The sequence below is a fragment of the Glycine soja genome, chromosome 1 (assembly GCF_004193775.1).
Source record: "Glycine soja cultivar W05 chromosome 1, ASM419377v2, whole genome shotgun sequence".
In the NCBI taxonomy this organism is placed as follows: Eukaryota; Viridiplantae; Streptophyta; class Magnoliopsida; order Fabales; family Fabaceae; genus Glycine; species Glycine soja.
The window spans coordinates 24,993,574-25,015,247 of NC_041002.1; the positions used below are offsets into that span (position 1 = coordinate 24,993,574).

General features: G+C 37.0%; 1 protein-coding gene across 9 annotated transcripts in view; it reads right to left on the reverse strand.

Moving 5' to 3' along the window:
• Nucleotides 1-21,674, reverse strand: part of LOC114413682 (mediator of RNA polymerase II transcription subunit 25-like) — a 35,318-nt gene that overhangs the window by 5,083 nt on the left and 8,561 nt on the right. For 8 of the 9 annotated variants that reach the window (XM_028378207.1, XM_028378258.1, XM_028378252.1 and 5 more), the window contains exons 6-10: nt 11,177-11,386; nt 10,994-11,059; nt 7,906-8,019; nt 5,883-5,911; nt 377-593 (exon numbers count right to left, since the gene is read on the reverse strand). In XM_028378207.1, coding sequence (XP_028234008.1) covers nt 533-593; nt 5,883-5,911; nt 7,906-8,019; nt 10,994-11,059; nt 11,177-11,386 — 480 coding nt within the window. In that variant the 3' untranslated portion in view covers nt 377-532. The remainder of the gene's footprint in view (nt 1-376; nt 594-5,882; nt 5,912-7,905; nt 8,020-10,993; nt 11,060-11,176; nt 11,387-21,674) is intronic. The other variant, XM_028378213.1, reaches the window with a different exon arrangement.

Here is a 21,674-nt window from a genome sequence, read left to right on the forward strand (position 1 = left end):
ATCTAGTGTTCCACAATGAGGCCAAGGGACTTCGATAATCGATATAAATCAAAACTGGTCTCAGATCTTTTTCAAACAGCTTATGCAGAGGTCATTAAGCTAAATCATAGTGAGACAGACAAGAATGTCATGCAACTTGCATTAATATTTTTATGAGTGACAAGTATTATTATTAATTCAAACCAGCTGGGATTAAGTTGTTGAGTTGAAATGTTCATAGCAATACTAGATCTAAATTTCTTCAATCTTTCAAAAGCAAAAGCTTGAGGGAAGAATTCAGGAAAGCATCGACATTGTAGTAAGAAAAGATAATCAACATTTAAGAGAAGGGGGTTACATGGAAAGGGGAAAAAATAGAAACCTAAAGATAACTTACCAGCTTCTTCTTATCTGCTGCTGACCACGAAATCCATATGGGTACATTGCTCGTAAAACTACATATTCTCTAGCAACAGAACAAAACGTTAAGATCAAATACACACTCACACACGCATGAGCATCCCAAAAGTTGAAATATGGAACTACTTGTTATTCATGTGGCTTGAGATATAAGCTGAACTATTTGCATTACAGCAGGCCATTTTGCTGCAAATCTGAGATCAATTAAAGCAATAATATGTTAGCAAACCTAGAGAATTAATGAACTTAACATAAGATATAAAGCATCAGATGAAGATTTAGTCAGATAACAACGCAAAATAAATTAAGCATGGACTTTGACACAAACACCTAACATGATTTGTCCAAAATATAGGACATTTATATATAAACTCATACGAAATTAAGCGTAATGAACATAACAAAAGATCTAAATTATGATCATGAATTATATATTCTTGTATATTCACCTTCTTATGATAATAAATCTCTCCAAAATAAAAACACAGACAGAGACAATATCTTTTATATCCTAAGTTGTCTTTTTTGAATGTCCCAAAAAGAATGGAATTTATATTAATACCGATGTCCTTAAAGTGTCAATCCATATGGAGGTGTCCACCCAAGTGTTCGGGCCCATAAAAATTTAACACCTACGTAGGAGTGTCTAACATGTGTAGTACACGTGTTAATGAAACTCCAACACTTCAAGCAAGAGAAGTTCCCACATGAATCTTTATCAAAGTTAATTTAGAATATGATTGATAAAACTGAAACTTTGATCACTTTTTCATTAGATATCACTAACGGCTTGCATTTAACACCACTGAATCAATTGGCCAAAAGTTTTACATTTTTTCATTTAAATTGAGATTCGAAATATAATTGTCCTCATAAAGAAACATTAATGGCTTTATGAAACAAATAATAAATACAGCAAGAACATCAACTGCCAAACTATGAACACAAGATAAAATCTATTTTTCCGTAAAATGTTGTCTTTTATTGAAAAGCATCAATGCTGCCCAAAAGCCTTACTCAAAAAAATTTCCATAAACATTTATTAACCTTATGCCTGGGATTACCATTTAAATAATACCTAGCTCACAAAGCAAGAATAAGAACAGTAAAATTTTCCTTCATATTATCAAAGAATTTATTCAAGAGACAGGAAGATCAAGAATCCACATCCACCTAACATCTGATATAACCATAGTAATCAATCTGCAATGGCAGTGCGTAGTGCCCAACCACAAAAATGGTATATAAAGTTTAAATAACTTGTATACAAACAAAAGCTCAAACATTAAAAAAATTAATCAAAATTCATGACACTCACTATAAAAGGTCATAGTTTTTAAGTAAAACATCCAAGTATATAACAAGTAAAGGAAACAAAGTAAAGGAAACAAACAAATTTCGAAAGACATTCATAATTCAAATACAAGACATCTTAAACATTCAATAAAAAGTGAGGGTGGGTGTTGCTCAGAGAAAAAAAGAGAGGAGGTTGAGGATTCAAACTTAAAAGTTCAGAACAGAAGTGATTCAGAGTTTAGAGTAGAGAAAATAATGGAACTATGGAAGGTGGGTGCTGCCAAAAATAGTATTGGTCACACAAAATAGAAAGGAAGGTGGGTGTTGCACAATATATAGAAGCATTGAAATACATCCAATAAATTCCAAAAAGGAAGAGAGAAATCTCAAGCTATCCCTCCACACACACCCAAAAAAAAAAACGTTGGTTGAGGGTAAAATCGGGTTTCTCAAAAACCTCACTCTAGAGCCACTATTTTGGCCACTACGGTCCATATTTGGAAACACACTGTTATTCAAACTTTTGTAGTGCCCCCCATTGTCGTCTACACCACTATAGCGCACTAATGATGGTCAGGGTTTTAAATAGCGTGCTATAGCACCGCTATAGCGGTGCAGAGCAGCACTAGCCTGCTACAGGGGCTGCTGTAGTGGAGCATTAGTGTATGGTCATAGCCAGACCAAATAGCGGGCTGAATAGCGACCATAGTGGGCGCTATAATGGCGCTATGTGTTGATTCCAAAAAAACCCTCTGAATAGAGACATTAGGGCTTTTTTGGATGGCTATTTCTGGGATTTTAATTTCCAAAAGAGAAATCTATAGATGTAATAATAGTGAAAATTATAAAGATGACTTGGATTTAGAAGATGACAATGATTGATAATTCCTATCTAGGAAAAGAAAATAATGTTGAGGGTAAAATTGAGTTTCTCAAAAACCTCACTCTAGAGCCACTAAGTACACTATTTTGGCCACTACAGTCCATATTTGGAAATGCACTGTCATTCAAAATTTGTAGTGTCCCCCATTGCCATCTACACCACTATAGCTCACTATTGATAACCATTGTTTTAAATAGCGCACTATAGCAGTGCAGAGCAGCCCTTCCCCACTACAAGGGTTGCCGTAGTGGAGCATTTTAGTGTAGTGGTAATAGTAGACCAAATGGCGGGCTGAATAGCGACCATAGTGGGCGCTATAGTGTCACTATGTGTTGATTCCAAAAAAATCCCTTTGAATAGAGACATTAGGGCTGTTTAGGAGGGCTATTTTTGGGATTTTAATTTCCAAAAGTGAAATCTATATATGTAATAATATTGAAAATGATAAAGGCTTGGATTTAGAAGATGATGATGATTGATAATTCCTATCTAGGAAAATTGTATTTGACTTTTGTTGGTATTTACTTGTATGTTTTGTTTAAGACACCTGTGGCTCTCTATTGTTAATTATGCATATCATTAATTTTGTGTAATTCTTATCATTTTTTAGGATTTATATGTATATAGTATACATTATATAAACTATATAAAAAATTTCAAAATAGTGGCTATCCTGCTATATCCTATCTCGCTATAGTGATTTTGGAGCCGGCCGCTATTCGGGATTTAAAACATTGTTGATAACTACAAAAATAACTAAAAGATAATATGAATCAGCCTAGAAGAGCTCTCCAATCCATCGGAATATGCATGAAAGAAACACACAAGATCTTTACGTAAACTTCTAACTATTACAACATTTGTCTACTATTGGGAAAAACTCAAGTCCCACATTGGCTAGAGATAAGGCAAGATAGAGTATATAAGTGGGGGCCAACCCTCACCCTATGAGCTAGCTTTTGGGATTGAGTTAGGCTCAAATCCACATACTAAGATTGTATCAAAGCCAATCCTAGATCCACTCAAAGGGCCAGCCACTACGTTATCTATACACTAAACCCAAAAGTGTTGGGCATGAGGGAGTGTATTGGAGAAAAGCTAAGTCTCACATTGGCTAGAGCCTAGAGGCAAGGTCCAGATAGAGTATATAAGTAAGGGACAACCCTTACCCTATGAGTTAGTTTTCAGGGTTGAGTTAAGGCCAAACTCACATTCTAAGATCTAGGTTCATTAGCAAATCTAGAATATGTAAAATATATCTAACACTCCCACTCAAGCTAGTTCATAGATATAAATTGGCCAACTGATCCCCAGTCCAAACAATTAGAGCCAACTAACGACTATCAACTATAGTTGACAATTGTTCGAAAATCGAAATATTCTAAAAACCTAGATTAGTATTTTAACTTCCAGCAGTTGGTTTTGGAGGAACAAATGTCAGTCAAAAGGTGTATCTACAACTTAACACCTAAATTTTCAGAGGAGGACTCAAACCCAAAACCTAGGCACAAGGGAAAATGATTTAGCTCAAGGTGAAAGGAAGTAGACTAGCAAATTCCATTCCATTGTTTCAAGAATTAGGCTTTTGAGGCCAGCTAGCTCTTGCTAGCATAGAGCTACAAGCAAGAGGCTAGACATAAAAGAGTTAGCATCAGTCCTAACACATCTCCTATGCCTATTGCTACTTCGGCTCTAGACTAGTCTTTATCCTTTCAACGCTTTTAAGACTGAAACCCTTCACACCGGTTTACAAGGGTGTTGCTTGTTGCTTGCTGCTTGATGCACTTGTCATGTAAATAGCTCCGAATCCTTCATATTGCTGATCTCTCTTTAGCTTGTGTAAACCTAAAAATTCTCCATTGTGTACTATTATAATTGAACACAACAACCAAGTCTTACCATACTGGGTAGTCTACTTCCTTTAACCTAGGCACAAGGGAAAATGATTTAGCTCAAGGTGAAAGGAAGTAGACTAGCAAATTCCATTCCATTGTTTCAGTAAAAAAAACCATTTAGAACAAGGGTATTTTTTAAATGATTTCTCCCAAATCTTTTTTAGGTCTTTGTCTAACCCTTTTAAATATCTCCATGTAATTTGACTTTTCTCACTGTAGCCTCTCTTTGTCTTCCTAGCATTACTCTTTCTACAGTTTCATAGTGAGGATCAAGATCTTGATCCCTCTGTGGTTTAAACTTTAACAATTTGAATCCTACTCCCAGGGACAAATGTGTCTGCCCATATCTTAAGAGCTGAAGTAGAAGCCCTGGTTCATTTAACACTGTACTTTAGCCATACAAATACAGAACATTAGTTACACGTATTGTTGATCCAGGTCATAAAGGATTCAACAAAGTTTGACATTGGCCAACTACCAAACAAAAACCCCGTCTTTCATCCAGGGTTGGGTCTGCTGGTGGTGCTTGGAAGAAAATCAGATTCAAGGCATTCAGTGCATAAATGATGGTACTATTGCACCCAAGCATAACTTGAAAATAGATAAATTTCTATTCTGATACCAAGCTGATGCAGTATATCAACTTTCTATACTAAGCACTAGACTCAGTTTGTGAAACTCTCGGGACAGGACAGGAGGGGGAATACACCCATATATAAGCCTCACACTCTGGTCCAAAAGACCAAGGAATGGAGAAAATACTCATCTTACCGGTTGATTAACAAAATATGGAATAATTCTTTTCTGACTTCTCTTAAAACATAAAACACTAACGTACTTTGTCCCCGTGAAGAGATGAAATATTTGGAGAACCTAAAAAAATATTCAAGATCTCCAACTACAAGAGAGATTACCAATTCTCAATATTTTCTACAAATCTCTAGTAGTAAAAATGACTTTCTAAATAAAACATTCTAGACTTTACTTAAAAATTGTGATGCTATGATCAGTCTGATGGACATGTTTGCCAAACAAGCTTACTGACCCTCTCAAAAAGAACATTACAATTCACATAAAAATATATTAACAATAAAAGATATCCCAGGGTAAGCAAATACCTTTTTTTTTTGTCTACAAGTATAGATAGGATCTAAGTCTGATAGTTTTATAAAATAGAAACAAGTGAAAAGAAAATTGTCTTCCATAAATCATCACCAAAGAAATCAAACCTTTTTGAGGTAACATATTAGTGCAGGTCAAGTTTGTAACTTTGAAACTCAAGTTCAAAGACCAAAATCAACTCAACAGAAAATAACAACAGTAATAATTTTGGGACAATATTGTTATAAACTTCAACCACATGTTCTACACTTCTTCGGGGAAAAGATAATACAACTTCTTGAACTTACTTCTCAGACTCAGAGACAGAAGAATTGCCCTGCCACAAAGAAATTATGTTTCAGGATCACCAAAGAACTAAATAGTTGCTACAAAATTACATCAAGTGCCATTGTTAAGAATGAGACTGACAAGGTCTTCCAGTGAGAAGATAAACTGTCCAAATCAAAAACAGAAATACAACAAAATAGAAAAATCCAAAATATTTCCACCACTTTAACAACTCCCAATTATCCTTCAGTTTAGAATCATAAAGATATAATTACAACCAACATACAACATAAATATGAAGATCTCCATACTGTATTTTATGACCTGAAAAGATAACTTCAATAAGATATGAGAAATTTTCCTAGTGCTAATTTAAGATATTTTCAAAGAACTAAGAAACTAGGAATCACTTTTAGTGCACCCTAAGCTAAGGGTGAATTAGATTGGGTGTAGTGGTGTATATGCAATAATAACATAAATACATCATGGTAAGGCACATTACAAGCAAACCTCAGTAATTATCTGTCCTTGGCCACTCACATCATGGTATTGCATCTAAACCAGTTACTACATATAATGATTAGATTTAGAATCACTCATGTAAGTCAGGTAATTATCTAGCACTAGCAGATAAACTTTCAATGTTGCTCTTGCTCGTTTCGACCATAACATTATGTATTCTCAAGCTTAGATACCATTTTAAATTAAAAGATTATTAATTGTAGTGCAAGCCTTATTTAAGCATGCAGTTGAATAGCAATAATGTCAAAAATAGTAAAACATGTTTTTAAAAGTACTTATTAGATATGAAACCAATAGCTTAAGCTTACTTAATTAGTATGCACTATATTCCCTCAGTTTGCTTACAATTTTTTTATTCTCTCCTTGTGCTGCAAATGTAAATTTCTTATAGGTCCCTTAGTGGTTTTTGAATAAATTTTGTTACTCATTGGAAAATTTTTAAGAAAAAGTTCCCGTTGATAATATCTGCACTGGAGTAGAAACATGGTTACTGGAAAAAAAATCATCAGTGGGTCCAGCAGGCAAACACAGATTAGGGTTGCCTCTCATCAGGTTCAAGATACCATGTTGAAATGAGAGAGAGGAGAAAAATCTGATAAATGAAAAATCCGTTGATAATATATTTACTATATTATCTCATACAATAATTACAAGGATCCTTAATATCTTAATTGTTAATTACCATATTTACAGCATTGACTAATATATTTACATATATTCCAACAATCTGCATTCATAGAAACACCTTTATATTTCTCCATATGTGAGGCATAATTGTATATCACAATAGGAATTTTGGACAAAGACAGTTAAATCAAATAAATAATACCAAAAGATAAAGGAAAGAAAAGAATTTAATGTAATTATGATAAATACAAATGAAAATGTTTCATTTTAACAGTAAAAACAACTCTGGCACTGTATAATGAAAGTAGCACTAAGAAAAAATTTGGAGAAAATGAAAAAACAAGGAACTAGATACAGTACATATTAATGACATATAAAGTTCCCAACATCCAATGTATTCAAAGACAACGATGTATCAAGGCAAGATTCAAACAAGATATAAGATGCCAAAATGTTGCTGTAGGGAAACCATAATAGAAAGAGCCATGCACTGGAAACTGAAAAATAGTAATCGAAATCTGGAAATAAGCCCAACTTCTTCCAAATTGAATGCCCATCAAATGAAGGTTATAGTCGATGAAACAGTTAGTACCAGTGACACTTTGTCCACTTCATTACACTAGCATCAAATACAAACTTTAAAAGAGAAATTGCACTTGATTATTCTCAAGACATGCAATGAAAATGATGATAAAGCTACTAGATACCCTATTGGTGCCAAACAAAATGAATTAATAATAGAAAATGTTGAAATTACCTTTTTCATATTAAGTGAAATTTGTAATAAATGGACTGAAATTTTCCAAGACAAAAGAAAAAGACAATGCTTAATGCTGTAAAACTGAAGTTTGAGGAGTGAAATTCTATGAAGTTAAAAGGAGGAAAACAACATACCTCACCGACCTTCAACACACCCTGCGCTTCCCTGAAACCTTCTGATATTAAAATAAGAAAATGAGGGGTTTTAGCCAAAACTGGTGGATCAGCTGCTTTACTATTCCGTTTTCCCTACAATGCCAAAAGAATATGATCGATATTATGAAATAAATTGAATAGCAGAAAAAAAAATAGTCTCTATTAGAATATCTTCAAAATAACCTGTGCAATCTTCAGAATAAATTGTGCAATCAAATTACCATCCAATGAAGGGAGCAATCTGGAATTATTTCCTACTGTGTTTCCTGATTTATTTGATATTCATACTTTAATTACAATTAGTAGTCTAATTGTATTTGAGGGCTTAGGCTTAACCATTTAGTCAATATTTTGTATGAAATTATTACAAACCATATCATTATAATCTTATGTTGTTCATTCCATTTCTTTCTCCTCCTTTCTCTGGCGAAACCCTATAATTTCAACAGTTTCATTATGCTTGCTCAATTAGAAAAGCAAGGGGAAAAAACAAGGATTAAGTATGTTTTTGATCCCTAATAAATATTCAATTTTTGCATTTGTTCCTTAATAAATTTTTGTTCTGCATTGAGTCCCTAATAAAACAACAATTTTATTTTTGGTTCTTAACATTTTGTTTTAGTCCCTCATAAATTAGTGAATTTTGTGTTTGCTACCTGCAAATTAGCGAATTTTGTTTTAGTCCCGACTAATAACAAATGAAAAAAGTTTATCAAGGAACAAACACAAAATTCATTAATCTATTAGGGACTAAAAAAAGTGTTTATTAGAAACTCAACGCAAAACAAAAATTTATTAGGGAGCAAATGAAAAATTTGGATATTTATTAGGGATCAAAAACATATTTAAGCCAAAAAACAAATACATTAATTCAAAACTCTAGCAATCAGCAGACTGTATTAAATCTACTACTTCAACTTTCCACCAATATGTGCAACATGTTAATTTTTTCTATGAAAAAAAATCATAGAATTAATATGGCTTTAGGGGCTATATAATAAAAATCAATTTAGTGCTCAAAATTTAAGACAGTCAAACAGACACTTGAAGAATAGTTGAATGAATGAAATGCTTGTGTTTTAGACATACATTGGATTTTCAATACTTCATGTTAGACACCACAGAATACTTTAAAATGCTAACTGGGTCATTATATTGGTATTAATGTTAATGCCACATCCAGTGTCTGCGTCAATACCATGCTTCTTTGGAACAAACAAAGATGGAATTTCAGTAACAAGGTGCTGAAAACATCCAGCATGTAAACATGTAAACCTTATCCTTGTGAAAATTATTAAAAGACAATGGTTTCTTTCAGTATAGATTAATTTATTGTTTTATTCATTTAATACAAATCCAGAACTTGAAATAAAAATGATTTTGAACGTTACAACTTCACTCACAGCATAAGATTTTGTAACTCAAAATTCAATTCTCAAATTTTCAATGTTTATAAGGGAGTATTCATTACTCGCAGTGCTTTCTTTTTTGCTTTCTGTTAGTTAACTGATATTCTAACCACTTTAGTTAGTAGTTAGACTGTTATCAGTTTAGAGTCTAGTTAGTAAGTGTCTAACTGCTTTGTAACAGCTGTCAGGTTAGTTGACAGTTAGGTTGTTAGTTGTCAGATCATCTATATAATCCGTAACAGTAATCAATTGTGACTTGGGTTGAATAATATCAGTTTCTCAATCTCAAAACTCTGTCTCTCTTTCTCTTTTCCTCTCTCAAATTCTCTCTATCCTTTTATGGTATCAGAGCTTAGGTTGATTCTTTTTTGCTGCTCATGGCTTCCACATCGATTTCACCTTCTGTTTCTCCTCCTTCCTCCCCACCGCAATCAAAATACATCAGAGATCTCCTGGCAAAAACTAAAATGGATGAATCAAATCCTATCTCTTCTCCTATGGTTGGGGGCTGTAAATTGACCAAATTTGGCTTTGAAGACTTGATCCTACCTTGTATAGGTCCATTGTTGATGCTTTACAGTATGCTACTATTACAAGACCAGAGATCAGTTTCTCTGTCAACAAGGTTTGTCAGTTCATGTCTAAACCCTCTGAGCAACACTGGTTGGCTGTAAAAAGGACTCTAAGGTATCTTAAGGGTACAGTTTCTTGGGGTCTTCATTTTCAGTCTATTTCTCTTAGGCATCCCTTTTCCCTTCATGCCTATTATGATGTGGATTGGGCCTCTGATCCAGATGATAGGAGCTTTTCTTCTGGAGCTGCCATTTTTCTTGGACCTAATCTCATCTCTTGGTGGTCTAAGAAGCTATTAGTTGTTGCAAGATCTAGTACTGAGGCAGAGTATAGAAGCATGGCCCTTATTGCAGCAGAGGTTACTTGGATTCAGTCTCTTCTTTCTGAACTCCAAGTAGCTCACACTACACCTATTATTCTGTGACCACACCAGCACTGTTTCATTAGCTCATAATCATGTTCTTCACTCAAGAACCAATCATATGGAGCTGGATCTGTTTTTTGTCAGAGAGAAAGTCCTCACTAAACAACTAAATGTGGTTCATGTACCTGCCATGGATCAACTGGCTGATATTCTCACCAAGGCTCTCCCTCCCTCTTCTTTTCTTTCATTCAGGACCAAGATCAGAGTGGTTGTAAGACATTCTTCCTACCCCTCATGTGCTTGCGGGGGAGTATTCATTACTCGCAGTGCTTTCTTTTTTGCTTTCTGTTAGTTAACTGATATTCTAACCACTGCAGTTAGTAGTTAGACTGTTATCTGTTGAGAGTCTAGTTAGTTAGTGTCTAATTGCTTTGTAACATCTGTCAACTAACTTAGGTTAGTTGACAGTTAGGTTGTTAGTTGTCAGATCATCTATATAATCTGTAACAGTAATCAGTTGTGACTTGGGTTGAAAATATCAGTTTCTCAATCTCAAACCTCTCTCTCTCTTTTCCTCTCTCAATCCTTTTAATGTTGAATCAAACGCACCATTACTTAATTTTAGACAGCAGGTACATAACACATTTTGTTTGCCATCATATTAGAAGTAAACATATAAAGACGTTAAAATTTTAGTAGAAGAGTGATAAGCCATCCTTACTGCATTGTAGATGGCTTTAATTTTGGGCAGTTGTTTCGGGCATATGACTGACAGAGAAATAGAAAACTGCAAGCAGAAGATCACATACATAAATCAAAGTGAACATGCATAGACTAAGTTGACAGCAAACGAAAACAGAGTTCCATTAAAAATAAATAAATATAGATAGATAAAACAAAATACCTGAGGAAATGCTTTAGCTACAGCTTCAGCATCATACAAACAGTTCCCTGGGAATGATTCAATGGTTTCACTCTGCTCTAGGTTCTGCAGTTGTGGAACACAAATTGGTGTCCGCAACGGATAAGGATTACTTGCTGCAACAAGGATACAATGCTGATGGATTTCCACATTCTGCTGATTAGGGTCTCCACTTTGAGAATTTGGGAACATCTAAGCATTCCAACATTGAGTGTGAGGATCAAAAACTATCTTTGAGGGCAAAGAGATGCCCATAAATTTTCTAAATAAAAGTTTTAAATTATGTACTTCAATTTAGAAAAATCTATTATAGAATATGAACTATGAAGGACTTATCACACTGAAATTGCTAAAGACTTTACACTCACAAAAATGCATTGAAGCTATCAAAAAATATCCAAAATAAGTGTATGGAGATCCAGTTATTAGTACACTAATTATGATTAGCAACAGAAAGGCATTAAAAGAAATGAATACATCCACCGAATAGACTAGACTATCCAGAAATGGAAAAGAAAAGCACAGATTCAGGAAAAATGTAGCCTCAAAGAACAAAGATTCAGTCCAAATGGAAATACCAATTAAGAATGTTAAACGTTTTACATTTATTATAGTTCATAAGGAATTTTTCTTCTCTAACAGAAAAAGACATTGAATGGCTTTGCTGCAGTGTTTCTGGATCAAAAAGAATTTTAAGAGAAAGAAAGAGATAGAAGCACAAAGGGTTAGATTAGATGATATGAAAATCCTCAATAACGACAAAAACAAGAGGAGGGGGGTAAAAAAGTGTCGGAGTAGGGGCTTCTAAGTTCGAATGCTTTGAGGTGAGGGGCCAAATAGAATGCACCTAACCCAAAGAAAAGTAATAACAAAATGATAAGATTCTGAATATCATAACTTAAAATAGAGTGCACGTTGCTCTGTTTTTCACACAAAACAGAAAACTCTGTATGTACTACTCTATGCACATAACAGAATGGGTGACTCTGGCTGCACATAGTAGAAGGTAGTTGAAATTTGAATTTTGTGCGAAAAATCTCACACACTCATCTCATCTATTGCTTTTCAAATAGACACATATATATAGAGTACAAAGAGAGAGAGAGGGACAGCTGTTCACAATGACACACACAGCTGTCCGCTGATTAAAGCGGAACTATGATAGCTACTATACACCAAACTACACACACTTTCAACACTACCCCTCAAGCCGGAGTATACAAATCATATGCACCAAGCTTGGAACATATAGATTGAATCCTAGTTCCCCTTAAGGACTTAGTCAAAATATTTGCTGGCTGATCATTAGAATTAATAAACTCAGTGGTAATCTCCTTGGACAATAATTTCTCTCTAATGAAATGACAATCAATCTCTATGTGCTTAATCCGCTCATGAAAGACTGGATTTGAGGCAATGTGAAGAGCTGCCTGTTTATCATAATATAACTTCATTTGCACCACTTCACAGAATCTCAACTCCTGGAGGAATTGCTTAATCCACATAAGTTCATTTGGGAATCAAAAATCTGCCCAAATTTAATGCTGCTCTCATGGGAAGATGGATTTGGGATTTACATTCTAAGCAGAACCAGTTCTAGGTCAGGGTTATAAATTCCAAGTATGGGGGATGGCCAGTCTTGCAGAATGGCAGAGTCCATTGTTGGGATTCTCATTGGTGGAGGGACCTCAGGAAGCTATATCAGCACAATAACTTCAAGATTATTCATCAAAATCTGGCTTGGAAGGCAGGTTGTGGGGATAAAATTCGATTTTGGAAAGACAATTGGCTGGGAGAAGGCTGCAGCTTGGAACATAAATACTCTCAGCTCTTCACCATTAGTAAGCAGCAAAATGATCTTATTTCAACCATGGGTAGCTTCTACCAGAACATTTGGAGATGGGATTTGAAATGGAGGAGACACTTATTCGAACATGAGGAGGGAGTAGCTGTGGCTTTCATGGAAGAGATTAGTGCTTATCCTATCTAGTGTCACTTGAAAGATACCTTACTGTGGAAAGCTGATCCTACTGGGATATACTCTACTAGGTCAGCTTATAGACTCCTATCAAATCAAAATACATCTGCCTCAGATGGGAGGAACTTTCAGCTTATTTGGAAATTAAAAATTCCCCCAAAGGCTGCCATTTTCACTTGGAGGCTTATCAAGGATAGGCTCCCTACTAGAGCTAATCTTCAAAGAAGAAACGTGGGTCTGCAGGAATCTATTTGCCCTCTTTGCCATGAGGAGCAGGAGGAGGCAGGTCATCTTTTCTTTCATTGCACTCAAACTATTGGCCTGTGGTGGGAAACCTTGAGATGGATTCAGGCTATTGGAGCATTCCCTACTTCTCCAGCAAGTCATTTCAGTTTATTTTGTGAAGGCTTTGTTGTAGGGAGAAACCACTCTAGATGGTGTGGGTGGTGGATTGCCTTAACTTTTGCTATTTGGAAGCATAGGAACTTACTGATTTTTCAGGGTATTCCTTTTGTATCTTCCAAAGTGATGGATGATGCCTTATTCTTAGCTTGGTCCTGGTACAAAGCTAGGGATAAAGATTTTAATATTCCTTTTAACCATTGGTCTTCCAACCTTATGGAGGCCTTTGGTTAACATGGGTGCTTTGATGTTGGTGGGGACTTGTGATGGGTTTATTTTGTTTTTTGGGAGGCTGGCAGCATAGCTGCTGTTGTAAATTTCACTTTAGTACTTCTGGTACTAATGTTCTTATTAATACAACAACAACAACAACGCCTTATCCCACTAGGTGGGGTCGGCTACATGAATCAACTTCCGCCATAATGTTCTATCAAGTACCATACTTCTATCCAAATCATTAAGTTCGAAATCACTAATGTTCTTATTAATAATATTATATATTTTATGCCTTCTAAAAAAAAAAAAGTTCACATGTAACCATAGCCATAGATCGATATTCAGCCTCTGCATTGGATCGAGCAACAACAGTTTGCTTCTTGCTTTTCCAAGAGATAATATTTCCCCCAATGAAAACACAATATCCTGAGGTAAATCTCCTATCCATAGGACAACCAGCCCAATCCACATCACAATACGCAGAGACTTGAGTGTTACCCTTGTCTTCATACAACAATCCTTGTTCTGGAGCTCTCTTTACATATCTGAGAATACGCATAACGGCATTCCAATGATCAACATGAGGATTTTGCATAAATTGGCTAACCACCCCAACAACAAAGGAAATATCCGGTCTTGTAATGGTGAGATAGATGAGTTTTTCCACAAGTCTCCTATATCTCAGGATCAGGGTAGATTTCACTTTGATCTGCCATGAGCTTCAGATTAGGATCCATAGGACTATCAACAGGTCTACAATTTTGCATGCCTGTTTCCTCCAGAATATCAAAAGCATACTTCCTCAGTAAGATTACAACACCATCTTCTGATTCAGCCTCCTCAATACCAAGGAAGTACTTCAAATATCCCAGGTCTTTGGTCTGGAAATGACCGAACAAGTGCTCTTTTAGCTGGACAATCTTAGTAGCATCATTTCCTGGAATCACTATATCATCAACATAGACCATTAGATAAACACACTTTCCAGGAGATGTATGACAATAAAAAACAAAATGATCTACTTCACTTCGTTTCAGCCCAAAAAGTTGGACAATATGACTAAATTTATCAAACCAAGCTCAAGGAGATTGCTTCAACCCATAGAGAGACCGGTGTAGCTTGCACACAAGACCATACTTCCCCTGAACAACAAATCCAGGGGGTTGCTCCATATAAATTTCCTCCTCAAGATCACCATGAAGGAAGACATTTTTAATGTCAAGTTGATGGAGGGGCCAGCGACGCATGGCAACCATAGCAAGAAACAAACGAACAGTAGTGATTTTAGCTACATGAGAAAAAGTATCACAATAATCAAGGCCATAAATTTGAGTGCATCCTTTAGCTACTAACCGAGCCTTAAGCCGATCAGCCTCACCATTAGGCCCAATCTTAATAGTATAGACCCACCTGCAGCCAACAGTTTTCTTGTCAAGAGGAAGAGGAACAAGTTCCCAAGTACCATTTTGTTCAAGAGTCTGCATTTCATCAATCATGGTCTGTTGTCATCCAGAATGATCAAGTGCCTCATGAATATTGGTAGGAACAGTAAGAGAAGACAACGAGAAAACAAAAGAAAAATATGAAGGAGATAACCGATGATAACTCAAGAAATTATAAATAGGATGAGGATTACGAGTAGATCGAGTACCTTTCCTGATGGCAATAGGTCAATCTAAATCAGAGTGATGAGAAGAAGTAGAGGAAGAAGGATTCATGGTTTGAGGATCTGTTGGAGGAGGATGAGAATCACGAAGAGAAGACTCAGGCACTGTAGAACCAACTTGCCATGTCCTACGTTGATATGTAATAAGAGGTGGAGGAGCAACTTCAGCTGAACTTGGTGGAGGAGATGGGATTCCACTAACATTTTGACTGGAATTACCTAGTGGACAAGGATATGGAACTGGGAGGACTTGCTGGAGAGAAGAAGGATAGTCCAAGGAGGGTGAGAAGAAGGGTTTGTCCTCAAAAAAAGTTACATCAGCAGACATATAGTATCGTATTGTGGTTGGAGAATAACATTTGTAACCCTTTTGAAGACGAGAATAACCCAAAAAAACACATTTGATGGCCTTAGCAGAGAGTTTGTCTAAACCAGGAGAGAGATCATGAACAAAACAAGTACAACCAAATACTCTAGGAGAAACATGATATAATGGATCATGAGGAAAAATAATGGAGTGAGGGATTTGGTTTTCAAGAGAAGAAGGCATTTTGTTTATTAGGAAACAGGCAGTAAGAACTCCATCTCCTCAATGGTGTGTAGGAACATCAGGGAATATGCAGTTTCAAGGAGATGACGATTCTTTCTCTCTGCTATGTCATTTTGTTGTGATCTATGAGGACATGTGGACTAATGTAAAATACCTTTTGAGGATAAAAATGAGGATAAATCATGAGAAAAATATTCTTTAGCATTATCACTTCTGAAAATTTTAATGATTTTTCCAAATTGGTTCTTAATTTCATTAAAGAAAGACATGAATATAGGCAAAAGTTCATATTTGTCCTTCATTAGATAAACCCAAGTACATTTGGAGAATTCATCAATAAATGTTACAAAATGTCAAAAATCAAAAGATGTAACACGACTTGGTCCCCAAATATCAGAATGAATGATAGAGAAAGTCGAGTTACATCTTTGTGTAGTTTTGGGAAATGATGATCTAACATGTTTTTCTAGTTGACAAGACTCACATTCTAAGACTTGAAGATTCTTAAGACTAGGAACCATCATTTTCAACTTGGGTAGACTTGGATGACCCAGACGATGCAAAAGCTTGAGTTCTGAAGTTGCAAAACAGGACACAGGAAAGTTGGATTCTAAGTAATAAAGTCCTCGTGATTCACGTCCTTCTCCAATCAGACGACCCATACCATGTTCCTGAATAACAAAAGAATTAGCATTAAAGGTTACTGAACAATTAAACGAACGAGTCAACTGACTTAAAGAAATTAGGTTATAGGGAGAATGAGGAATAAATAACACAGAGTTCAACTTTAATGAAGAAGACAAAGAAACTTGACCAATTCCTTGATATGCAACTTTGAACCCATTAGCTACAGTAACAAAGTGAGGAGTTTTTGGAAAAGACATGGATGAAAAGGATGATTTGTTACCAGAGATATGATCAAAGGCACCTGGATCAAGTATCCAAGGACTAGGACCTTCCATAGATTGAGAAATACATGCTGTTGAGATACATGGTACAGAGAAAGATTGTGCTTGGTTGCTGGAATTTTCAGATTTGAGCCGCAAATATTCTTGGTACTCCTCATCAGAGAACTTAGACTCTGATTTTTCAGCTTTAGAGACATGGGCTACTTTATCAGGAAAGTCATGTAAGGAGTAACAATTTTCTTATGTGTGATCCATCCCCTTGCAATAGGTGCATTAAGGATGTCCACTCCTTCCACTACGGCCTCCTCTATTGTTGCGACCTCCTTTTCTTCCACGAGGTGCATCCATGGCTGATGTTTCCACGACTTCAGCTAAGTTTTCATCTTTCAACACCTGGGGCACACGAAGAAGTCTAGTAATGAAGAAGTCCATTGACGGAACTTGATCACCAGCAAGAACTTGATCACACACATGATCAAAATCTGAATGTAGACTTCTCAAAATCAGAACCATATAAAACTTGTTCAGTTTCCTATTTACTTCCTCCAACGAATCAACCACAAGAAACCTCTTCAGCTCTTCCACTGCCGCTCGAGCTTTACCTACGTGTGCAATCATATCATGGTTGGTTTGTTTGAGAGCAGCAACTTTCTGGGTTGCATCAAAGAGGCTTTGAATGTCGTTTGCAAATATCTCTTGGGCCTTCTTCCAACAGGAGCAACATGTTTTGAATGATCTAAGGATTTCCAAAACATTCGGCTCCACAGATTCTCATAACACAGCACACAATTGAAAATCAAGTTTTTCCCACTCAGCTTTCTTGTCGTTTGGGACAGCACTAACTCCCTTTTCCAAGTGGTCATGATGTCCTTGGCCAAGAAATCACAACTCCACTGAAGCTGACCAAGATAGGTAGTTTTTCCAGTTGAGTTTTGCATTAGTGATAGTGGAGGTTCCACAGGGCCGGAAGCAGCCATTTCTGGTCAAAAAGACGAAACACTAATAGAGAAAAAAGAGGAAACGCGAGGCTGACACGTTCCAAGTGGTCAAAACCGAAAACCAAGGGTTGAACCATACTCAAGACTGGCCGATGAAGCTACTGGAGTTGGTCTGGCGAGATTCCGACAGTAGGAAGGCGGTGCGTGGCCTTCACGCGCCGGAAATGATGCGCGATTGTGGTGGCGCGTGGATGACCTTCTGGCCACGCGACTTGCAGGGTTGGGTCGCGCTCCTCAAGGTGCACCCAACCCTGGTTTCGCCGGAAAATTAGACAGCGGCGACGAACAGTGGCCGGAGAACCCGCTCTGATGCCAAGTTGAAATTTGAATTTTGTGTGAAAAATCTCACACACTCATCTCATCTATTGCTTTTCAAATAGACACATGTATATAGAGTACAAAGAGAGAGAGAGGGACAGCTGTTCACAATGACACACACAGCTGTCCTCTGATTAAAGCTGAACTATGATAGCTACTATACACCAAACTACACACACTTTCAACAAAGGTGTTAGTCACAAAGTGGGTCTCGATTCTCAAATAGAAAAGATGAGAAGTGTGGAAGAACAATTGGGTTAGGGTTATGTTCTGATAAAGGAATGGAAAATGTCAAGATTGCCTTTAAGAAACTGCCAAAATGGCATGGTTTCAAGGGCCAAAAAAGGTTTAAACCCCTCAATATAGAAGCTTTATAGCACCAAGATTTCGGGGATACAATGGTGAAAGCGAAGGGAAAATGCAGCACGAATCAATTTTTGTAGGGGCTGACAGCCACTACACTGTGATATCACTGTGAAAGTGCACTACTAATAACTGTGGTTCAACTATAATGAAAATTGTGAGCATTCCAACTCAGCTCCTGAACTTGCTTTATAAGATCATTTTCGTTAACTTAAATTCAGTTCAAACATACATCTGCCACTAAAACTGCACAGCAGTATAACTACCACAGTGATCCACCATTATTTAGCTCAAACACTTGAATTATTTTGTAGTTAAATTCTTTTTTCATGCACTAAACTATTTTTTTTTATCAGCAAACATAATATTATATATTAATTGAGTACCAGAGGTACCGACAATACAAGTAGCAGTCCAGATTTGGCCCCAACACAGTTTGAACCAATCTGAAAGAACATATAGGTTATACAGAAATCTGCACTAATATTCTATCCTATTCTATTTAGGAACCCTGCTCTGATGTTGGAAGACCAGTAATTATAGTGTGTATTAAAATCCTTCTCCAAATTTGTGAGCCACGTCCATAGTAAGAAAATTGCATCATCTAGGATTCCGTTGGCATTGAATGAGCCATTTGAGAAGATAATAGTATTCCTGTGCTTCCAAATGGTCCATGTCAGTGTCATCCACCACCATTTCCATCTATTAGACCTCATTCCCTCTGTCACTCCATAAATATGTTGAAGAAAGTGGTGCCTTGGATGGTTTAGGAAAGCACCCGACAAGTTCACCCAAGATAAAGATTCCCACCATATTGGAATGATCTTTCTGCACAAGAAGAATAGGTGACCTGCACTCTCCTCCTCAACTCCGCAGAATGGACATCGTGAATCTCCAAGCTGAATCTGTCGCCTCCGCAAGTTTACTCTAGTTGGTAGTCTATCTCTTATTAGTCTCCATGCAAATATAACAATTTTCGACGGAAGCTTGATCTTTCACAGCTCCTCAAACGCTCCATCTTGTTGCTGTTCAACTATTTCCCCCCGAAACACATAGTAGGCTGATTTAGCCGTGTACTGCCCACCCGGGTCTGCCTTTCACACCCATTGATCAGTTTTGTGTGGCTGAATTGGGTGGCTTGTAACATCTGATAAGAATGACACCGCCAAATCTACTTCGCTATCAAACAGTGGTCTTCTCCACCTAAAGTCCCATTCCCAACCTGCATCTTTGATGGCCCCCATATGCTGTATACTTTGGTGTTGCTGAGTAGAAATGCTATACAACCTAGGGAATCTTGCAAGTAATGGCTCCTCTCCCCCCATCCATGCATCCTCCCAAAATTTGAACTTATCCCCACAACCAACCCTCCATGCTGTTTTATTCTTCATTATCGCTCCATGATGCGATTGATTAAGCACTAGCTTTAGATCCCTCCACCATACCGATTCGCCCTTCCCTCTAGTTATTTCGCTTAAACCCCTCCATCCAACATACTTCGATTCTAATACCCTAGCCCACAACTCCCCTTGACTATGAAACAAGTTCCACTTCCACTTGCCCAGCAGTGATGAATTGAATAAGTTAATATCTTTGACTCCCAGTCCCCCATCTTCCTTTTGCAAGCATACAGTTTCCCATTTGACCCAAGCTATTTTGTGTTGCTCCTGATCCCCTCCCCATAGAAACCTTCTTTGAATTCTGACTAACTTATCCACGACCTTATCGAGTACCCTGAAAAAAGAGAAAAAGTAAATAGGAATGGACGTTAGCACTGACTTTATAAGAGTCACTCTCCCCCCAAAAGACAAGTGTCTTTGCTTCCATTTCGCTAACTTTCTCTCACACTTAGATATGATAAGGACCCATGTCTGATATGATCTCGGATTTGCTCCAATAGGAACACCAAGGTATGTGAAAGGGAATGTCAACATGCTACAATTGAGGTAATCAGCTGCCTCATTTTTCCATGAATCCGACACCCCAAAAGCACCAAAGCCACTCTTAGCAAAGTTAATTTTGAGGTCCGACACTAACTCGAAAGCCCTCAATATTGCTTTAATTGCTCTCACATTCTCCATTGATGCCTCCCCAAAGAAGATTGTGTCATCCGCATACTGGAGCAGACTAACCTCCACCTTGTTTTTACCAACTAAGAAGCCCCTGAACAAACCCTTCTGGAGCGCTTGTGACATAATGCCATAGAGTGCCTCTGCCACTATATTAAAGAGGAAAGGTGATAATGGGTCTCCTTGTCTGAGCCCTCTCTGAGGCTTGAATTGTGCTGAAGGGCTACCATTCACGAGGACTGAAACAGATGCTGATTTTAGACACCCCTCCACCCACTGAATCCATTAGGAGCAGAAACCCATTCTTTTCAACATATAAATTAGAAATCCCCAAGACACAGAATCATACGCCTTCTCATAATCCACTTTGAATACCAAGCACGGTTTTTGGTACCTTTTGGCCTCATCAACGACCTCGTTTGCAATCAATACGCTATGTAACATGTGTCTTCCTTCTAAAAATGTTGATTGCCTTTCATGTATAATAAAAGGCATAACATTCTTCAATCTATTAGCCAGTATCTTCGCAACTATCTTATATGTGCATCCTATCAATGAGATAAGTCGGTAGTCGCTCAGTATTTGGGGATCCGGTACCTTGGGTATCAAGGCTATGAAAGATGCATTCAAGCCCTTTGAAAAAATTTCATTGACATAGAATTCATTCAAGAAGCGCAGGACATCGGGCTTGATGATATGCCAGAATTGTTTGATGAATTTGAAGGTTAATCCATCTGGTCCCGGACTCTTATCACTCCCACATTCCCATACAGCCCTTTTTACCTCCTCCTCCTGAAAATGCTGCACCAACGTCTCATTTTGGTGATTATCTATGGTCTGGAAACATAATCCATCCAAAGTAGGTCTGTCAATCACATTCTCTTGAAACCGTTGCTCAAAGAACACCTTCACTGCCTCTTTGACTGTTGCCGGCTCCTCCGACCATGTCCCATCAATCAACAACCCTTTCAGGCAATTATTTCTTCTACTAGCATTGATCATGAGATGGAAG